General features: G+C 34.0%; 2 protein-coding genes across 3 annotated transcripts in view; one reads left to right on the top strand and one right to left on the bottom strand.

The window, feature by feature from the left end:
* LOC143347045 (hydroxylysine kinase) overlaps positions 1-22,282 on the bottom strand; it is a 414,097-nt gene that overhangs the window by 223,270 nt on the left and 168,545 nt on the right. The window lies entirely within an intron of this gene.
* The window catches only part of Nolo (ADAMTS-like no long nerve cord), a 581,281-nt gene that overhangs the window by 395,686 nt on the left and 163,313 nt on the right, over positions 1-22,282 (top strand). For both annotated transcript variants that reach the window (XM_076775876.1, XM_076775875.1), the window contains exons 3-4: positions 11,833-11,885; positions 21,186-21,285. In XM_076775876.1, coding sequence (XP_076631991.1) covers positions 11,833-11,885; positions 21,186-21,285 — 153 coding nt within the window. The remainder of the gene's footprint in view (positions 1-11,832; positions 11,886-21,185; positions 21,286-22,282) is intronic.

Raw genomic sequence — 22,282 nt, 5'->3', positions numbered from 1 at the left:
ACCATATATCTTCTCTAGATAATCTCTCTCTGGGTAATCTCCCACGGACCTAGAGAGTGCATAATTAAAACCGAACTAAATTGATTCCATTTTGTTTCTAATATTTATACCTTTTAATCGTTCCAAGTCAATAGAATCCAATTTTCAAAGGATTCCTTAACCCTCGGGGATTCTTTCGGTCATTTTCTACCCAAGACGTATCTTCTTATTTAGGAACGAATGCAATTATGAACAAAGGAATAACGAAATTTATATCAGTATGTTTATTTTCCTTTCTTTGACAACATATTTTTGTTTATATATTTATATTTTTGTCCCGAAGACCGTCAATGTATAATAAAACAGAGGAGCCTGAGGGTTAAAATATAAAATATAATGCAAAGAGAATAAAGTATTAAACCAACCGTTCGTTTCGTCAGCTGCAATAATCTAACAACTAACAACGAACATACAGAGAACAGATATACGTATTCGTGGTATACTCGAGTACGAGCGTTAAGAGGCTAAGGGTTCACAGAGAACAATGTACCTAGCTTCGCCGGTACATCTACCTACAAACAAACGAGCACGCAGAGGAACCTCGCTTCACATTGATTTCGATACGAAATATAACAGGGTCCCAGTAGCGTGATGAACTATAATAGCGCTGCCGTACAATTCAAAAACGATCCCCTGTAGGACACAAGACGTTCACAAACAAAAGATGAAGAGCTTAAATATAATAATATTTATCCTAGACCACCATTTTCCCTTTTCGACCTAACGTCCAAACTCTATTATGAATTTACACTTCCTTTTTAAAGTTTAACTATGTGAAAATATATTCTTAAAATTCGACTTTGAAATTCGAGGAAACGACAAAATATATGCAGAATATTGTTGAACCCTTGACAGATGGCAGAAGCTCACTTTTCAACAACTTCGAACGAGTTTTTCTCGAAACCTCGTCTTTCGAACCGATTGTCAAGATTTCTCGAAGTGTAACAGACTTTCTGACATTGAGTTTTAATATTTTTCTTGGCATTTACTTACATTTTCATCCGATATTAATAAACCTGAAATATTATTCTTAAAACTTGTTAATAAAATTTGTTTGACGCTGCACGAATATGTTGTCTAATACTCTTTTGTAAGTATCCATGAGCTCTGCATCACCACTAAATTTCAATTAAATCCATTGACTATTGTAGGAGTTATGGCCGTTTGAAAATAGGACCACTTTTATGGGGGTTTCCTCACTTTACAGGGTTAAGGAACAACTTTCCGAATATTCTTGGAATTATATACTTATAGATGTACTTATTAGAAAATCACAATTCATTGTCATCTAATTGGAAATCTAAACAAATCTCCAGTGATTTTATGTGACAAAAATTGATATACTTAAAATTATAATATTTAGAAATTTCCAACGTCCATTACACAGTTTCAAAGTTCATAATATATTTGATATTAGTACATGCTATTACATTGAAATAATCGAATAATATTGCAAAATGAGTCGAAAATGCAGTGAAGTGTCCATAACCAAAAGAAAATTAATTATTAATTAAGGAAAATCATATTTAGAAATTTCAAAGTGAATTCAAATTTCAGATAATATAAAAAAACACATGACATTTCATTTAAAAAATATAAAATCACTGATTCATTCTCTTTTAATTAGAGTAGTTTTCAAAAAAATTGCTAACTAATAATAGCGTAAACATCCTGTATAGCTCAAGAGCTGAAAGTCGAACATCCTCTAAAAATCATTAATATTTACACGACAAGCTTTTCGTATCATTAGAGAAAATTACTTAAAGAATTAAATACTACGAATTTTATATATTACGTGAAAACTAGAAAAATTCTCAGTTGTCACATTTTATCTCAAATTCTAGGGACGAAAAAAGAGGTGGGAAAATCAGATACTGGTTAATGGCCGTGCAGATTTGATTTTTATTTTGACTATTCGACAGATCTGTGACAAGTATGTAAGTGATCGGAAGCTTTTTGTCGTCAGTGTACACCTACATACACATATAGGGCAATGCAGAAGCCCGCATTGCGGAATGAGAGATCGTCTATCGGCCTATTGGCCTGTCCTCTCTGCTCGTCTATCTCCGTCCGTTTCGTTTTCGGTATCTGGCCGTCTGTTCCTATCTTCCGTCTCTGTTCGCGGCTCAACCCTTTCGCGCTGTTCCTCTTTCGTTTGCCAATTTGCGAGAGATTCGCAGCTCGAGGTGATACCGTTAGCCGCGACGTGTGCGTGCCCGATAAGAATCTCGTTTCGTTTCGAACCGATCGCATAAATCAACGATCAGATCGGGACGCGACGTACGAAGATTTAGCGATGGGAATTCGGAGGAAACGTTGAACGATTTTTGGAGATTCCTTGTCGGCATATTTGATCAGCGAAACGGGCGGTCTTAGCAATACAAATTGAAAGCACACAAATTTCACACGCGTGCAATTCCGAAGCTATTCGTGTTTTTTCCGTAACACTACTAGAAGTGGCAAAGCTTCCACTTTAAAAATGATTTTGTGTTTTGTGTCGGTCGGACTTTCCGTTTTGGGGATATCGTAATTTAAAGAAAGGCGTTGTTAATTTTATATTAGGGTTTTATTTTAGATGACTAACAGATTATTACAAATTACTTCTTCGCTTGGACTACGGTTCACACTTCTCTTCTGGAACATTCCTCTCAGCGCGGTCCATATTTATATACAGGGTGTTCGGCCACCCCAGGGAAAAATTTTAATAGGGGATTCTAGAGGCCAAAATAAGACAAAAATCAAGAATACCAATTTGTTGATTGAGGCTTTGTTAAAAAGTTATTAACGTTTAAAGTTCCGTCCGTACTGAATTTTTTTCTCGAAAATGCGCAAGATTTCGGGGGTATGTCTATTCACCAAAAATGATTGTAATTGACCCCCACAGCTAACAACATTTTTTTCAGAACGATTTGAAATATTTTAATTTCGTCGAAAAATTTCACACCTTCTCGAATTTTTTTCTAGAAAGTGGGTAGGATTTCGAGGGTATGTGTAATGACCAAAAATGATTGTAATTGACCCCCGCAACCGAATATAATTTTTCCAGAATGATTTGAAACTTTTCATTTTCGCCGAAAAATTTAGGCACCTACCCCCTGTCGATTTTTCTTAAAAATTACTTTTTCATTTTTAGTAATTTTATTTGACGCCCTACAGAAAAGTTGTCTAATACTTTTTTATAGGTACCCATAAGCTCCACTTCAGAAAAAAGTTTCATTGAAATATATTTACAATTGTAGAAGTTATGACTGTTTGAAAATGGGACCATTATTATAGGGTTTTTCTCATTTTGCAGGGTCAAGGACCAACTTTTCGAACATTCTTGGAATTGCTACATATTCTCCATCAAAATACACGTAGTTTGCTTTTTTAAACATTAAAATCGTTCAATCCGTTCAGAAGTTATGACGTTTTAAAGATTCGTATGAAAAATCGGGGAACCATTTCTGGCCAGAAATTATATTTTCGGTAAGGAATTTTTTTCTCGAAACTGAGTAGGATTTCGGGGGTGTGTCTATTCACCAAAAATGATTGCAATTGACCCCTGCAACTAAAAATAATTTTTCCAAGACGTTTCGAAAGTCTTTTTTTTTCACCCAAAACTTTCAGCATTTACAAGATTTTTTTTCTCGAAAGTGGGTAGGCTTTCGGAAGTATGTATATTCACGAAAAATGATTGTAATTAACCTCCGCAACCGAAAATAATTTTTCCGGAACGATTTGAAATTTTTTAATTTCGTCGAAAAATTTAACCCCTTGTCGATTTTTCTTAAAAATTTGTTTTTGGTTTGTAGTACTTTTGTTTGACGCGCTACGGAAAAGTAGTCTAATACTTTTTTATAGGTACCCATAAGCTCCACTTCAGAAAAAAGTTTCATTGAAATATATTTACAATTGTAGAAGTTATGACTGTTTGAAAATTGAACCATTTTTATGGAGTTTTTCTAACTTTATGAGGTCAAGAAACAACTTTTCAAATATTTTTACAATTTCTACATAATCTACATCAAAATACGCGTTGATTGCTGTTTGAAATATTAAAATCGTCCAATCCGTTCAAAAGTTATGATGTTTTAAAGATATGCATGAAATTTCAGGGAAGCATTTTTGTCCTCACATTAGATTTTCGGCAAACAATTTTTTTCTCGAAAATGCGTAGGATCTCGGGAGTACGTGTAATAACCAAAAATGATTGTAATTGACTGCTGTAACTAAATATAATTTTTTTATTATGATTTGAAATTTTTCAATTTCGTCTAAAAATTTCAGTACTCGAATTTTTTTCTCGAAAGTGAGTAGGATATCGGGGGTATGTGTATCCACCAAAAATGATTGCAATTCAGCCCCACAAGCGAACATAATTTTTTCAGTATGATTTAAAATTTTTTAATATAATTTTTTAATAACTTTTTGACGAAGCCTCAGTCAAGAAATTAGTATTCTTGACTTTCGTCTTATTTTGGCCTCCAGAATCTCCCTTTAAAATTTTTCCCAGGGGTGGTCGAACACCCTGTATATTATACAAAATAAGACGTGCTCGCTTTAGCTATCGATACAAGACTGTACAGAGAGGCCGACAACGAGCACAGCACTCATAAAGCCCAGAGGGCACCGATACAATATCTATTTTATGATAACAAATGTCGCGATTACCCCCATACTCGAATTTCCATATTCCAACAGCTTCTGCTGATTTTTATTTACACCTTGTTAAATTTCTGTGCCCACCAGTATGAGTGTAATTTTATACGAAACTCGATGTACCATAATCTCTCGTGAAAACATCTTTTTCAGCATTATAACTCTTTATTGGATTATAGCCGTGAAAGTTAAATATTTCAAAACTCGGGAGTAGTGCATAGTTTCTCAACAAATTACGTTAACCCCAGCTCCCGACAAAGAAACCCCAGCTACCTCCAATTAACGGACACGGTTATCTCGGCGCGACTATTAAAATTTACAATCCGCTAAATCCACGCAGAATCGTTAACACTCTTGCCGTTCGAGGGGTAGCGGCACGGGGTGGAATAAAATATGGAATTCCTTCCCAACGATTGTACGCGGTTCGTTCGCTCTCTTTACCCGGGGCTGCCTGATAATGAGCTGTTGTATCGGTTTTCCGCCGAAAGGGGGTCCACGAGGCTGGCAATTAATCCTTTTTATCCGATTACCGTCCCTGGGGAGGGAGGGAGAACGAGGAAGAATGGAAAAGATTCAGCGAGAACGAGCACCCCTTAAAAGGAAAGAGGACCGGGGGAAAATAGCGAGAGAGTTGCGGAACGACGCCAAAAATGCGCTGAAAAAGGAACGAATAAAAATACGGAGGAATGGAAGTTACAGAAAAAAGAAGCTAGAATAGATGGGTGCAAAAGTGATCGGGAGTAACGTTAATGGCCGTTGGTGCTTTTCATGAACTCCCACGGTGAAATTTATTTTCGGCGCCCGGTGTTCGCCGATCCTTCACTTCTGTCGTGTTTTCCCTCTTCTTTCACCGTTCTGCGCAACTTACGATTAATCGGTGTATAATGACGCAATTTGGGGCGAGTTTCTTGGTGTCTTTGGTAAAAGAAATTGATTTTTTCAAGATTTGGAATCGCAAGTCAGAATTTGAGGGAACATCGAGATTCAAACGCCTTCTGATCGTGTTTGGTATTACAATGCTTGTTTGAATTTCCAAACATCGTTTATTATCGGACAGCTTAGGACGCGTCTTTTATTTTTGAAATATTAACCAGCTAACTGATTCGACCTCTTTGGAAAATCCGTATCTAAATTGCGTCGCAGAAATTTAGCGATGACGAGTATACTCGTCAAACAAAGAGTATGTGTAATATGAAATTAGCCTGTAATAAAATGACTTTTACTTTTCTATTTCATTACTCACACTTAAATTAACATAAATATTTTGCATACGATCGAAAAAAAGCATGAAATATCAATTTCTTACTTTAATTTTCTGTTAGAGAATGGTATTGAGCAAAGCATGGTACAATGCATAGTGGAATTTCGGAAGTTGAACACCAATATCGCGATTCTTTCCGAATATTATTTTTAAACCAATGTGCACAGCTTCGTGTAGGATTAGCTTCACGAAAAATAATTCATACTATATGCGGTTTCTTTTTATATTAATTATTTATAAATTTTTATTTGTTCTTTTTATTTCGACGGGCCTCAAAATATTTCAAACATCTTGAAGTTTACGAATATATTTTAGTTTTCACTAAAATTGCAATATAAACTGCAAGTTGTCACTACTTATTACTCATGACGAATATACTCGTCATAACACAAAAGTTTGCACTTTTTTCATGACGAGTAGTCAGAAACAGTTAACACATTGACTGCTAAATTGTCACTACTTATTACTCGTAACGAATATACTCGTCATAACACAAAAGTTTGCACTTTTTTCATGACGAGTAGTCAGAAACAGTTAACACATTAACTACTAAATTGTCACTACTTATTACTCGTGACGAATATACTCGTCATGACACAAAATTTTGCACTTTTTTCATGACGAGTATACTCGTCAGAAACAGTTAACTGGGTTTAAGACCATCCAAATTACTTAACTGCACGGAATTTGGTCGTCTGGCGACTACCTCCAACTTTACCTCTTAGTAGTTAGTTCAACAATAGAAATTGACATACAGGATTGTTTCAGTGAATCGAAATATAAATTACTGAAATAAATTGTGTTACAGGTACCAATATTTAATTGTTCGATAGCATACTTATTATTTACATTAATCAGTTTTATCGGTGTTGGAATTTATTTTTCGTAATTATTCCGTATTAATAAAAATAATTTATTAAGAATTGAAGCTATGTTTTAACATGTCTCATAAAACAAAAATGTATTATTTGATATATCATAATTTGATATATTCTCTAATATACATATATACATACAAATAAAGCATCATTTTCAATTTGACTTATAATTCTAAGTAATACACATTAAATTTTAAAAGATGAAAAGCTATGTTTATCCCTATTTTATCGATGTGCATCATAAACAACATTGTCAGCAATAAAGAGAATGCAGAATGCAACAGAATACAAGATTTAAAGGATTAGATTAGAATTTCAAGAACTTGTACAAAATTGAACCGTTTACACATCCGCACTGAACATTTCCTGTTAACACGTTTTATCTTTATATATTCGAATTGTTTATAAATTATTGTGTTGTTAAATAGGTATTTTTATCTTCTCTATTTGCTAAATAATCGGTTTCACGATAAGTAATGTTATATCGCAGATAACTCGAAATACAGTCAAAGACTAAGCATCAATAAATTATTTGGATCGACTTGAATGGATTTGCGTAGAAAAATTTAACCGTTTATATTTTAGCAGCGTCGTACAACGATACAATCTGATATCTCACTATCAGACTGGAAGGTTTTCCAGCAGTCGAGGTTTAATTTTCCCCGTAGAAGGGGAAAATTGGCAGGGTCGTTGGATCAGAGTTTAAATCCTTCCCTGGTCGGACAACAATCTGCCAACGCGACTATCCACGTCATTCTCAGATGCCTTGTCCTCGCCCTAAAATTCAAGAATTACTGGTCTGGGTTAGTTGGAGCTTGCAGTGCTTCAGAAATTGTCCCGTACAGCCACCCGGGGACCGTGAATATCATAAGTCGCAGTTATCCACTCACAACGACAAATAGTTTCAGAACGGAGCATACACGACGATTCAATTGCGATGCAAAAAGGTATACGACACAGCCACCATTAATATCGAATTTTCGAATAGCAGAATATTTATTTCTTCTACATCGAGTATTTTGCATCCAACGTAAACTAACAAAATTAATAACAATCGAAGTGAACAAGTAATACAAACAGTCTTCTTCCAAGTTTGTGAATCCTACATTCTTGCATTGCTAGAATTTAAAAAATTTTCTTTTCGTTCCTTTTGTATCTCAAACTATCGAAACTCTTTTTCTAGTACCATAAATAATTGGAAGATTTCTAATAAAAGCATGGATTCATGGTATTAATACCATGCACTATTTATTTTTTAATACACGTATTGTCATTCTATCATTTATATTATTATTATTACTTCCATTAAATCTTGTGATAGTCGAAATTTACCAGCATTGGTACATTTTCGGCACTTTCTAATATATTCTTTCTTTCTAATATTCTTATAATGATAATGTTAATTTATTATACGAATAACATCATTTGAGTATGCTATTAGAAAAGAAGTGTTTCGAGACTTTAAGGATTTACAGTACTCAACGAGAGGAGTACAAAATGTCGAATCAATATTTGTTTAGTATCGTATATAGTTTTATGCCCGGATATCAAATAACATCTTGGAATTTATAATATCGACATTTTACACCTTCAGATAATGTTACCATAGCGAAGTTTATGGCATACAATAGTTGTACAAAGTATTCAAAATAAAACTAACTCTGTAGCGTACCGAATCTGGTACAACAAATTAATTTTAATCCACTGCTACTGATTCTTTCTTGATAGATATTAATAAAATAAATTAATATTTGTTTTATAATTAATGCTTAACGGTCGAAAGGCTCTGCTATTAGGATGTCATAATATATACCTTAGAAAATGTAAGGCTTCGCTACGGGGGCATGTAAAGAATTTTCATTTCTATTTATTTATCGTTTAAGAATCATTAGAAGACTAATATAGATGAGGATGTTCCTTTCTACGAAGCAATTAACGCCTATTACTACTAATAATAATTAATAGGATTTGCTGAACCTTTTTTGGGCGTAAAACGTCAAAGTTGATTTCAAAATAAACATAGAAGACAGCGTTAATTATAACAGTTAGTATGTTCATTGGAGAGAGGATGAAATGCCCTTAAAACGAGTATTGTTCATTCAAGTGGATAGCGTAATTAGTTCCGGAGATATAACGATTTTTGTTTCAAGTCGATAGTGTGATTAGTTCGGGAAATATAAGGCTTCGAAGTGTTTGTTTACTTTTCATTCGTGACGTCACGAGGTCATTGACCGCACGTGCAACAGTACGTAGTAAATTCTTGGAAATACTACGTTCTTGGTCACGATAGTCACGACTCACATGTGTGTGTGAGAAAGAGAGAGACCCGATGCATTAGACAGAAACAGTGACAGTCAAATTAAAAAAATTGCCCCTCTACGTAAATTACGATATCTCCAAAACGGAAAATCAGATCGACAAAAATCAAAAACAATTTCAAAGAGGAAGCGTTGCCACTTCTAATGGTAAGAATAAATAATAAATAAAGAAGAATCACAACATTAAATGAAACACAACTTACAGAATATCTACACATTTGTAAACACTTGTTTTACAATTTAGAATAAATCTTAAAGCTGACCAAAGAAATAACGAAAATAACTAACATTCGTAAAATTGTCTCCCACAGCTCCATTTCAATATATTTTTCTGTCCATACCTTATCGATACAAAAATCTCTCTGATTGTCGTTTTGTTTGCCATTCGGAGAAATTAAATTCGTCCGAGTGACGTACGATTTTTAAATTTCGCACGGACAATTGGGAATACCCTTTATTTATTTTCGTTACCTGCTTCGAATTTCTCGTTAAATAAAAACTGCGCGACAACAGAAAGGGTGGATTGGAGAGCGTGAAAGTTTTTTTGGAAATTGAAAATGGATCGTCGTGAAATAATTGAAAGCAACTGAATGCAATTTAAAGCGACTGACTCGATCAAACAAGCTGCGTTCGAAAAAACAAGAAGCATATTTTCATTAGCTCTGCATAATTATAAATGTAGCGCAGTAAAAAATAAAATTAAACACAGTAACATACGCATAAATAAAATAACCAACGTTTTAAAGCAATGTTAAATATACATTACACAATTTTCTCAGTTCTGTCATCTTTCTATTGTCTAGATAAGAGTTCTTCCTGACAAAGAAAAAATAATATTTCATTGCAACGTAGACACGCGATACTAAAGTTTCTCAATTTTCTTGTCCTTTAACATCCCTTGTAACAAGACAAACGCAGTTTACACCCTCTGTTCTCGGAGAAGCCCATAAAAGGAACCTAACGTTTTCCTTTTGAAGAAGAACAGAGCCCCCAAGATCGTCGGAGGATCTATCAAGCTACGTAATTAATCCCTCTACCAGTTTCATCAATCTTTTCGGTTTATTTTAATGGATTCTCGAATGCTGGCTAGTCGTCATCGTGGCCACCCCTCTGCGTGGCGAAAAATCCAGCCAGGAATTCAGCTCGACGAGTCTCGAGCCGACTGGCAAAAGTGAATTTTCGAAATCCGCTCAGTTCGGCCGGCGGACGTGCCGAGCATTCTCCGAGGGTCCTGAAGGGGCGCCGAAATTTTTATCACGTCTCACGGCGAACTTATTGCACGGAGAGGGATATCGATGTGCAAGCCAACCCCCATTCCGCCCTTCGGACGAGATTTTTCTGTTTCCGTATAGCGCAGGACCGCTAAATACTTTGATATATCGACGTTCTTACCGCTGCAGTTCTATCTTCGAGCTTTCCACTTTATTACTAACATTCTCCCAAGTTATCAACGCCAAAAGTGGTACAACGAAACACTAATGCACGAGAATCTAACAATATACAGTATATGGAAAAAACGAAAGAGGGAAAAGTTTTAATATTTGTTATGCACTGTAAGATGAATGATATCGATTTTGTATATGCGTAATATTTTTCAAAAAACGAAGGTGACAATTTTTTAAATTGTGGGATATGCATGTTTTTACTCGGCATGAAAGAGGTTGTCAAGACAAATTCAAACATGTCATTGACCTTTAAGGTCACACAAGGTCAGGAATGAAGAAAATAAATTGAAAAATTCTGAGTATTGTGCTTTTACTGCTTTGTTGTATTGATGAAACTACATATGTATCATGTTCAATGTGATTTCTATTGAATGTTTCAATGTTTATTTACATTTCTCGTATTACAGACGTAAGCCTTATCCTGAATGCATAGTTTCAATACCTATTTGTATATGATACAGCGAAGAATATTATGTTTAAATTGTCCAATACTATTTTATAGCTATCTATCATTACTCCAACCAGGAAAAGATATATTAAATATTTTTTTTGAGTGTAATAAAAGTAAGTGGCAAAATAAATTGATGTACAGTCAAAGATATCCGGATAAAATACAACCAAGTAGAAATCGGTTTGTCAATGTTTACAAGCGTTTTATTGAGGAAAGATCCATGCAATGAAAAAGTTGTATTCGACTGAAACTTCCCGAAAGCAAACATTTGAAAGTACTTTTGCATTTTCAAACTATCCGCTATTTCTATTTCATCGATTCATAAGATTTAAGAATTGTATGATTATAAACCGTTTAAATATTACACATGTAAATAAACATTGAAACCTAATAATTAATTATTTTTCAAAAAGCTGTCCTATCGAACGAAGAACATACGCAATACTGAATCAGCAGTGAATTGTTTAACAAATCCATGCACACGATAAATATGAAATTTCTCATTACACAAACAAATCGTTCAACAATTTCATGGAGGCAGGTTCAATTACCTTTCGAATATTTCTCCTCTGGGCGGCGTTTTAACAAATTTATTCGCTCTGCGCGGATTCTCCAATTTCGTTAAAAGTAGCGTCGAACCAACGGGGTGGTTCTGCAAATACTATCTCTGATTAATTCAGCACGCGGGATAATTGAATGTCCGAATTTTTGCGTCCCGTGACAAACACGCGCCGCCGTTTCTAGGACAGTGTTTTATTTATACAATTTAATCGCATGACAAATTGTTCTCTGTTTTCAGAGCATCGCGTGGGGCGAATGGTCACCTTGGTCCAAATGGTCCGGTTGCTCCAAGTAAGTACACAACATTTTTCTTTTACCAGTTAATTCGTAAATTTTACGTATAAATAAATCTAAAAATTTGTCCTGTTGTTGGATTTTAGGGGCTTGAAAATTAGTCGTAGAGTAAGTTTGATTTACCAAGAAAGGCTTACAAGAGAAACAAAAAATTGTTTCATCATTTTGGAAAAACTTTGTTGTAACTAAAATTGCAGGGAGTTGCTAAATTTTAGCTGCTTACAATTTTAAAAATAGAAAAATTACTGATTTTCTAAATTTTAACTACTTTCTATCTTTTTAAGACATAACAATTAGAATCTGAGACAAATTCTTTTGCACATCGAGAATCTATGTATTTATTGTCTTAAAAATGTCGAATTTCAATAGCTTTCGATCTTCAAATTTTTAAATCTATAAAAATGCATGAAATTATAAAGTATACTGGACCTAATAGTTAAGAGAATACTATTTAATTCAGTGTATGAATTTATATAAGTTATAATTTGTAGAAATAAAAGAAAATATTTGTATATTGTGAATTCATTTCACTATAATTTTATATATTTTTTAACATTAAACATTTTTTTTCTTGTAAATATATGACCGAAAACGATGAAGAACTTTCGTATTAGAATATTTATGAAGTCAAACAATAAATAGACGGTTTTAAAGTCCAAACAATTCATCTCTAAATGCATTGTCTTCTTTTTGTATTTAAAGAAAGTACTATTGTTTATAGCTTGTACAAGTAAATCAAGTTTCAATATTTTTCGTAATTTTTCTTTTCAATCGTGCCTGCAATAGCATGAAGCATGATTTGAAGAAAAACACATTTAAAGTTTTGAGTCGAGCGTTACTGACTCGTGCTACCTTAGGTCTCTCATAACGTTTCCACATTTCAGAGTTACGCTTTGTGACTTCAACACGATATTCTGCTTTGGGCTCCCAAATTATGCAGAAAACAAATTATATTTTTTCAGCCTTGCAAACTAGTCCGGACCCTTAATTAACACGCTCTGTCGTGGTCTCGCATAATTCATTCTAGCGGCTCCGTGTGCATTAGGGTGGACCTTATTTTTCAATTTTCGAATTTCTTTTGGGACACCTCCTGAAATTATAACACTAAATGAAAAAATAACCTGTGACAAATCTAAAATTGATCGGATAACGGGAAAACATGGCACATCGCAGTTGAAAATTTCGTATTTTTGTAACCCGTTTTTCTCCATTAAAGTGTATCGCTATCATATATTTTAGCACATCTTTGAATTCATCTTTTTGCGTTGTATAAGTGTATAGAAACAAAATTTTGAATTTTGTTTTTTATAAATCGCGTTTCTCAAATTTCAAAAATTTATTGCGGAACAAAAATATACTTTTTCGCATTATATTTATTTCGTTAAATAGTACAAATTTTACTCATAACATTTTTTTCTATGTTTATAAATAACGAAGATATTTATAGTGATTTTTTAAAATTTTGTTACGTCTTTGACTTCATATTTTGAAGTTAAAATACTTTAAAATGATGTAGGTATATATCAAGATTATAGTTTCTTAATTATTTAATATTACAATTAATTCATACGGACAAAATAATTTATGTAAACAATAATTATGTAAATAATTTATGCAAATGACTTTCTTTTTCTCTTTTACGAGGCAACGTACTTCTAATGTTTGCATTATATGTATAGAAAGTTGTGTTTTGATGTTTATTCGTAAGGTATCCTTCTCTTTTGTGTTAACAAATTTTTTAATTTTCATCGGATAGAGGATAAAACGCCCTCAAAAACGAATTTTCTTTCAAGTCGATACCGTAGTTAACTCCGGAGAAACCAATTATTTACGAAAAATGACATAGTAATTATGCAAACACCCTGTATACAAATTTAAATTTATTTTCAATTAAATAAACAATTTTTAATCCATTTTTATCGCACACCACTCATATAATCGATAAACTAATTTGTCTCTATAACAATCTTGTGTAATATCGATATTAATATTCTCATTCGCAGTACCGACGAAGACTGAAATTTTGAATCGAAACTAAAAACTAGAACATTTTCTTATTCTAGAATTCAAATGTTCCTTAGCATCCATAGTATTCCAGAGAGCATCCCACGGTCTAAACTTTTACACGAATGAGATAATCGACCGATTTCTAAATACCACAAGCGTTTCTCTCGCGCTAGGAATTGTTGAAACTTCATTGGGTATATAGCGTCAAAGTAAATGTGAAAATAAACATAGAAGATAACAAAAATTATAGTATCTGGTATAGTCATTGGATAGAGGATGAAATGCCCTTTAAAATGAGCGTTCGAACAAGCCGATAGCTTCATTAGTTCCGGAGATATAGCGATTTTAGTTTCAAGTCGATGCGGTGGCTAGTTTCGGAGATACGGTTTGTTTACGTTTTTGTTGCGCTCGCGCTAGTTCATTCATCCCCCGCGCGCGTAGATAGTAAACAGTGCGTAGTAAATTCTTGGAAATACTACGCTTCCGCGTCACGAGACTGTCTCGACTCACGCGCGACAAGGAGGTACGACGCGACGCGTCAGACGGAGACAGTGATAGTCAAATTAAGAAAAATACCTTTTTACATAAATTACGATATCTCGAAAACGGAAAGTCGGATCGACAAAATCAAAAAACCATTTTAAAGAGGAAGGTTTGCCGCTGCTAACGGCGGCTCGATCATGGAGAAAGTGCTAATAATTTCGAAACTGCAGGTAATTAAAGTTTTTAGTAATTTAATGCGCGTTAGTAGTCTGCCGTAACACGGAAAGCGCCATAAGAGAATTTTTTAAAAATTACCTATTTACATAAATTACGATATCTCGAAAACGGAAAGTCGGATCGACAAAAACCAAAAGCCATTTTGAAGGGGAGGCCTTGCCGCTTCTAACAGTGGCTCAATTATTAATAAAACTCTAGTAGTTTCGGAACTGCACGCATCTAAAGTTTTTAGTATTTTTAATAAGCGTTAATAGGCTTTCGTAAGGCGGAAAGTCAGACGTAGCAGAATTTTAAAAATTACGATTGTCTTTACTCGATGATATCTCGAAAACGGAAAGTCCGATCAACAAAAATTTGAAGCCATTTTAAAGAGGAAGCTTCGCCGTTTCCGATAATGCATCAATTATTAACAGAACACTAATAATTTTGAAACTGCACGCGTTTAAAGTTTAACTATTTTTAATACGCGTTATTAGACTGTTCTAAGACAGGTGAAACTGTAGATTCTCTCCTTTCGTCTTTGCTATACGTATATTTCCTATTTACAGTTATTTATTTAAATTATTTTTTATTTATTTAAAAAATATAAATCGTTCAACCGGTTAGATGATCGGTCGTAGTAGGCAAGACAGACTACATATTTTTCTCAGAAAAAAAATAATAAGGATAGAAGTGAATATTGTAAAATTCATTGTACGTATACTATAAGAAATGTCGTGAAGTTAAACGGCGCTAAAATAATATTGCGTGTTAGAAATTCTAAACGTGGACATCACTTCCAACAGTTCATAAATTAGACAAATTCTGGAAATCTGTTCATCGATCCATTGACAACGTTTACGTACAAGAATGGAGGTGATCTACAATGAAATCCGTCGAGCTGAAGCTGGTCCAAGTGCACGCGTACTCGATAAATTTTCAAACTTACTTTTTTCGAAAATAACGAGTCATATGAAAAAATTTCATTTCACATTTTCGATTCAATTTTTCACGTAGAATCACGCTTGTATCACCAGTTACGGGACACCCTGTATATTATCTAAAAAAAAAGCATCCTGAAAACATTGTGATACGTTCGAACGTGGAACAATTTGGGACTCAAAAGATATTCCTTGTCAATTGTAAAAATATTGACAATTTTCTGTAGTACATTCAACGTTACGTTCCTAGTACAGTAAATACAATAACTTCAGCTGTAATTAATGTTTTAATGGAAAATAATGCTGTTTATTGTAGAAAAGAAATTAAACGAGATCGTCAAAATACTGTAAAAACGAAAGTACATTTTTCGAGCGTCAAACGTACGTTTGAAAATGTTAAACTTTAACAGTTCGATACAGCTATAATTTATAATTAATTTAACCAATTCTTTCATTTTTAAGGCCAGTAGATATTTGAAAGGTAATAGCAATTGATTAAAAATCGATATGTGAAAGTTCATTTTTTGGTAAAACGTCTCTAAAGTTTTCGATCCAGCCCACTGCGCGGGGGTGTAGCAGTAGAGCGAAAATTTCAACCAAGGAATTCGCGTCAGAATCGTGGTTCGATACCACGGTATTCCGTTTACAGAGTCGTTTCGCAGTGTCTAATATTGAGTCGTTGGTACACCGACGGAATGTTAAGCGTTTCAGAACTCATTTCGGTAGCGGCAAGTTCCGATGGCGGCCAGCTCGTTTTTCAGCTGGCCAGAAACGGGCGCAGACTGTGCCGGCAAATAATTTATGACGCTTACTACTGGTGAACTGCACTCCCCTCCCTCTCCCCATTGCACCGGAGAAGCTTATTGTATGATGTACGGGGCCGTACATTCGACGCTTCGAGCCACCCCACCAACCGGTAAATCTTCGTTCGCGTTCACCTGATACAATTATTAAAATTTTTTCCTCCTGCCGCAAACGCGCCGTCGATTTACGTTTGTCGCTTTGGAAATTTGTTCGCGACACGACGATGTCGCAACGACCCACAAAATGGGCCATTATTCATGGCGCGACTTTAAGGGGTAAGACCACTGTAAAGACCTGAAATAAAGCGTTTCTTTTTGTTGGGTCGATGGAAAAGTAAGAGGATAATAATATTCAAGAATGTTATTAACCATGTCGTTTAAAATTTTTTTTTTCCTTAACAAATTTAAGCACCTACTACACCCCTGTCGATTTTTCTTAACCCCTTAACGTTCATGCCCGAGTCTGACTGCTTTGAAAAACGATATTTGTTTAATCTAATGGTTTAAGGGATGATAATATTTGTTTTCCTTCAAATTATACGTTGGATACAACATTGTAAATAACAAAAACTGCATTCTTAGAAACAAATCCAATAAAGAAAACTGATCATTCTTGGTTAACCCGAAAAATATGAGCGTTAATGGGTTAAAAATTTGTTTTCGAATTTTAGTAAATTTGTTTGACGGTGTACGGAAAAGTTGTTTAATACTTTTTTGTAAATATCCATGAACTCTAGTTCCTCCAAAAATTTCATTGAAATATATTCATTATTGTAGGAGTTATGGTCGTTTGAAAATTGGACCATTTTTATGTGGTTTTTCTCACTTTACGGTGTCAAGGATCAACTTTTTCAATATTGTTCGAATTTCTACATATTCTCCACTAAAATACGCGTTGTTTGCATTTTGAAAAATTAAAATCCTCCAATCCGTTCAGAAATTATGACATTTTAAAGATTCGCATGAAATTTCAGGGAACCATTTCTGGCCTTAAATTAGATTTTCGGTAAAGAATTTTTTTCTCGAAAGTGGGTAGGATTTCGGGGGTAGGTCTATTCATAAAAAATTATTGTAATTGACCCCCGCAACCGAAAATAATTTTTCCAGAACGATTTGGAACTTTTCAATTTCGCTGAAAAAGTTAGGCACCTACCCCCTGTCGATTCTTCTTAGAAAATCGTTTTTGATTTTTAGTCATTTTGTTTGACACCCTATAGAAAAGTTTTGTAATACTTTTTTGTAGGTACTCGTGAGCTCTACTTCAGAAAAAAGTTTCATTGAAATATATTCACTATTGTAAGAGTTATGGCTGTTTGAAAATTGGACCATTTTTATTGGGTTTTACGGGGTCAAAGATCAACTTTTCGAATATTTTTGCAATTTCTACATATTCTTTATCTAAATACGCGTCATTTGCGTTTTTGAAAATTAAAATCGTCCAATCCGTTCAGGAGTTATGATGTTTTAAATATTCGCATGGAATTTCGGGGAACGATTTCTGGCCTGAAATTAGATTTTCGGTAAGGAATTTTTTTCTCGAAAATGCGTAGGATTTCGGGGGTATGTGTAATGACCAAAAATGATTGCGATCGACTCTTGCAAACGAAAAAAATTTTTTCAAAACGATTTGAAAAATTTTCTTTTCTGCCAAAAAATTTCAATACCTACCCATTTTTTTTTCTCAAAAATGGGTAGGATTTCAGGGATATGTCTATTTACCAAAAATGCTTATAATTGACCCTTGCAACCAAAAATAATTTTTCCAGAACGGTTTGAAATTTTTGAATTTAATTGTTAATAACTTTTTAACGGAGCCTCCATCAACAAATTAGTGTTCTTGATTTTCGTCTTATTTTTGCCTCTAGAATCCCCCATTAAAATTTTTCCCAGGGGTGGTCGAACACTCTGTATATTATTTGTCTTATTACTAAACTTAATAATATAGCATTTATCTAGATTGAAACGTCGATTTATGAATTTCCAAAATTTTATGATTTCTAGAGAATCTCAACCTTTGTAATTTTTTAAATCCCTGAATGTTTCTAATTTCCAAAAAATCTGAGCCCTCATAATTTCCAGATCTTGTCAACTTTTCATGATTTCTCGAACCTCCAACACTTGCGATCTATAGAAGAATCTTCACCCTTTTTATTTCCAAAATTCCTGAGTATTTTTATGAGTTTAACTCTTGCGATCCCAAGAATTCTTAAATCAATGTGATTTGCTTTATATCGTGTTTTCAATTTGGACCACGATGTGCCACTGCAAATAACGTAAATTATGCGTGCGAAAGACAAAATTTCGGATTTTAATTTCAAGCGTAAACGGGAACCGAATCGAAACTTCAGCAGGATTTCGCAAACTGCAACGCATTCGCTGAAGAACGGTGCGAATGTTATTCGCTATCGGATAAGCCAGAGTTTGTTCGGGAATTTAATAAACTCGACGGTGAAAATTAGAAACGATGTTTATTCGGCGCTGAAAAGACAACTTGGAAATTTCCAAGTGTTGCTGTCGAGATTGCATAGTGTCGTTAATATTACGTAGATAATTTTAAACAGCTAAGATATTCTTTCCGTGAATTCTGTCAGTTCTTAATGAAATTGTAATTTTTTTGATAATATTACATCGATAAATGTCAACCAGTTACCATTAACCTGATTTAATTTGAAAATTATGGCAAGCACGACCGTCAAACGGCAATTGGAAATAAAGTTTCCATGCACCGACCGAAGTTTTTGAAAGCAGTTTCTTACAAACGTTTCGTTGTCGCAGACTCAAGGATCCTCCTCGTTTAGTCAACGCTCTTCGTTATGCATGTTCCCTATATTACGTCGCTTTTAAATATTAAAACGCGCTGCATCTGAAACAAATTTTAAGCAGCAACGTCACTACTGCGAACTACCGAGCTGCACATACCGAAAACATGAGTGCCACTTAAACTCCCGTAGCGAGTCGTTCGTGATCAAGAAAACCGTATGACGTAACTTCGCTCGGTGCCTTGAATTTCCTTCTAATTTGTCGCTGCTCCTTTACTACTATGATGGTTTCTTGGGGAAAGCACTTCGTGAGAATCAATACGTTGAAAGCAAGGAGATTAAAATACAGACGCCACGACCCTTGAATCTCGATACATCTTGTTCAGAAGATCTGGAAATCAAACTAACAGAGACGAATACGTTACAATATTTTCCAGCCCCTCGCTTTGATACCATTTTCATCGAAGATAATAATTATTTAAACTGGATGCCACAAATGTTCGAGTATCCTAGAAGTCACAAGGGTTCAGATTTACCAGAGAACACAAGTATTTAGAGGCTACAAAAGTTTAGAAGCTCTTGAGATCACGAGTGCACTAAAATTCTGAGAATCAGTAGGATTTCAGAATTTCCAAGATCACAGAATTGTCCAGATATTAAATATTATGGAAGTCACAAGAATTCGTATATATACAAGGTGTTCGGCCACTCCTGTGAAGAATTTTAATGGAAGATTTTAAAGGCTAACATAAGACGAAAATCAAGAATATAAATTTCTTGATTAAAGCTTTGTTAAAAAGTTATTAGAAAATTACATTAAAAAATTTCAAATCATTCACGCAAAAATTATTTTTGGTTGCGGGGGTTAATTACAATCATTTTTGGTGAATAGATATGCCCCCGAAATCCTACCCACTTTCGAGAAAAAAATTCTTTACCGAAAATACGATGTCTGACCAGAAATAATTTCCCTGAAATTTCATGCGAATCTTTAAAATGTCATAATTTCCGAACGGATTGGAAGATTTTAATGTTTCAAAATGCAAACAACGCGTATTTTAGTGGAGAATATATAGAAATTCTAATAATATTGAAAAAGTTGTTTCTGGACACCGTAAAGTGAGAAAACCCCCATAAAAATGGTCCAATTTTCAAACAACCATAACTCCTACAATAATGAATATATTTAATTGAAATTTTTGGAGAAACTAGAGTTCATGGATATCTACAAAAAAGTATTAAACAACTTTTCCGTAAACCGTCAAACAAAATTACTAAAAATGAAAAACAAAGTTTTAAGAAAAATCAACAAGGGGGGTAGATGTCTAAATTTTTCGACGAAAAAAAAAATTTCAAATCGTTCTGGAAAAATTATTTCTATTTGCAAGGATCAATTACAACCATTTTTGGTGAATACACATATCTCTAAAATCCTACGTACTTTCGAGAAAAAAATTCTTTACCGAAAATATACTGTGTTTGCCGGAAATGTTTCTATAACTTTTTAACGAAGCCTCAATCAACAAATTAGTATCCTTTCGTCTTATTTTGGCCTCTAGACTCTCCCATTAAAATTGTTCCCGGAGGTGGCCGAACACTCTGTATACTGCATGCATTTCTATGAATCTGAAATTGTGTCTTATACAATGGAGAATATGTGCCTTAATTTCTGTGATTCTCGAATTTTTGATATCGTACTGAAATAGATTGTTAATGCCAACAGGTTCCACTGATATAGAAATATCTGTATTGTGTTCTAGTGTCCCAAAGACGTTGATAGTAAGTCGCCATAATCACTATAGTGGATATCAAATCTCACACTTTACCCTCAGTGTTGTTGACTTTGCTATTCCAAATTTTGTAATTTAATTAATCGTTTAATAAGGACACTAGATAGCGTGATATTCGTGTTCGTTACTATTTTTCGAGAAATTTGAACACATTCTATTAAAATCCTCGTCATTGCGAAGGAATTCGTATCCCGTGATTTTCGCCCGCTGCGTGAAGCCCGGCGTTAGAAATTTCACGTATGCTCCTTGTTAGTGCATAGTTTATTGTTTTTTTAATTATGCCCGTCCCACTTTGCAGGAGCTGCGGTGGTGGAATTTCTCGGCAGCAGAGGCGATGCAGGAAGAAACCTTGTAAAGGTAGACCGTGGAGCACGAAATACAAGATCTGCAATCCCGAGGTGAGTCGCAAAGTGACCGTTAGAATTTTTAATTATTTTCAAAGTATAAACACTGATGCAAAAATTCTTTCTGTGCCTCGGTGTTATTACGAGATCGTTGCTACTGTTAAATTGTCCCAGAAAACGTCGCACATTTTAGTTATACTTTCTGGTTATTTTTACATTTGTTATACAATTACCATTGACATCATAAAATTCTCCCATTTACAAAACGGAACAGTAATGTTATATTAAAACTCAATCATTTCCTCTTTAAATTATTCAAACCTCGATTTTAACATTTTTCCAACGTTCTGTAATATACGTATTGTACGTACTCGTGATTTTTTATTCGGTAGTTTGAAAAACTCTTACGGCGAGGGATTTATAGAACGTTGAAAAACTCTTTTTGTGCTGATTGTGAAAATGTATCTTGCATTTCCTGGGCGTTTTCATTGTTCTTTTCATTTGTTTTTAGAACATGGTTTCACGAAATATGGTACAGAATGTGGTAGGAAATCAAATATAAAAATTTACGATCTTTTATTTCATGACGAATAAGAATTTATGGCTTGAATTGTTGACAAATATTTAAAATATATAAAAGAATCTTCTATTTGATATACGTTGTTTCTAGGAAGAAATATTTATTTTGAAACCATAAACGTGATATTTCGACTAGAAAAGACAAATCTATTTCGAATTTAAGGGTCCTTAAAATTTAGTTTGATAACAAAATCGATAAATTCAAAAATAAAGTAAAAACATTCTTCGTAATTTTTAAATGCTGAAATCTTCGTATAATACAAAGCTATACATTGGTAAAAATATAATAACAGTTAAAATTCAGGTCCAATACATATCAATAGAATAAAAACTAAATACTAAGAAGATCAAAAAGGAGTAGATTATTCTAAATTGTGAAGAAAATTAAAAATTTGGTAAAAATATTAAATTGTTATTGTATCGTACTCTATGACGAACTTGAGATGAAAACGCATGCAACAATATGTGAGGT

This window comes from Colletes latitarsis, chromosome 10, assembly GCF_051014445.1.
Source record: "Colletes latitarsis isolate SP2378_abdomen chromosome 10, iyColLati1, whole genome shotgun sequence".
In the NCBI taxonomy this organism is placed as follows: Eukaryota; Metazoa; Arthropoda; class Insecta; order Hymenoptera; family Colletidae; genus Colletes; species Colletes latitarsis.
The sequence above is the reverse complement of the archived record's forward strand: the minus strand, read 5'-3'. Positions and strand labels throughout refer to the sequence as shown.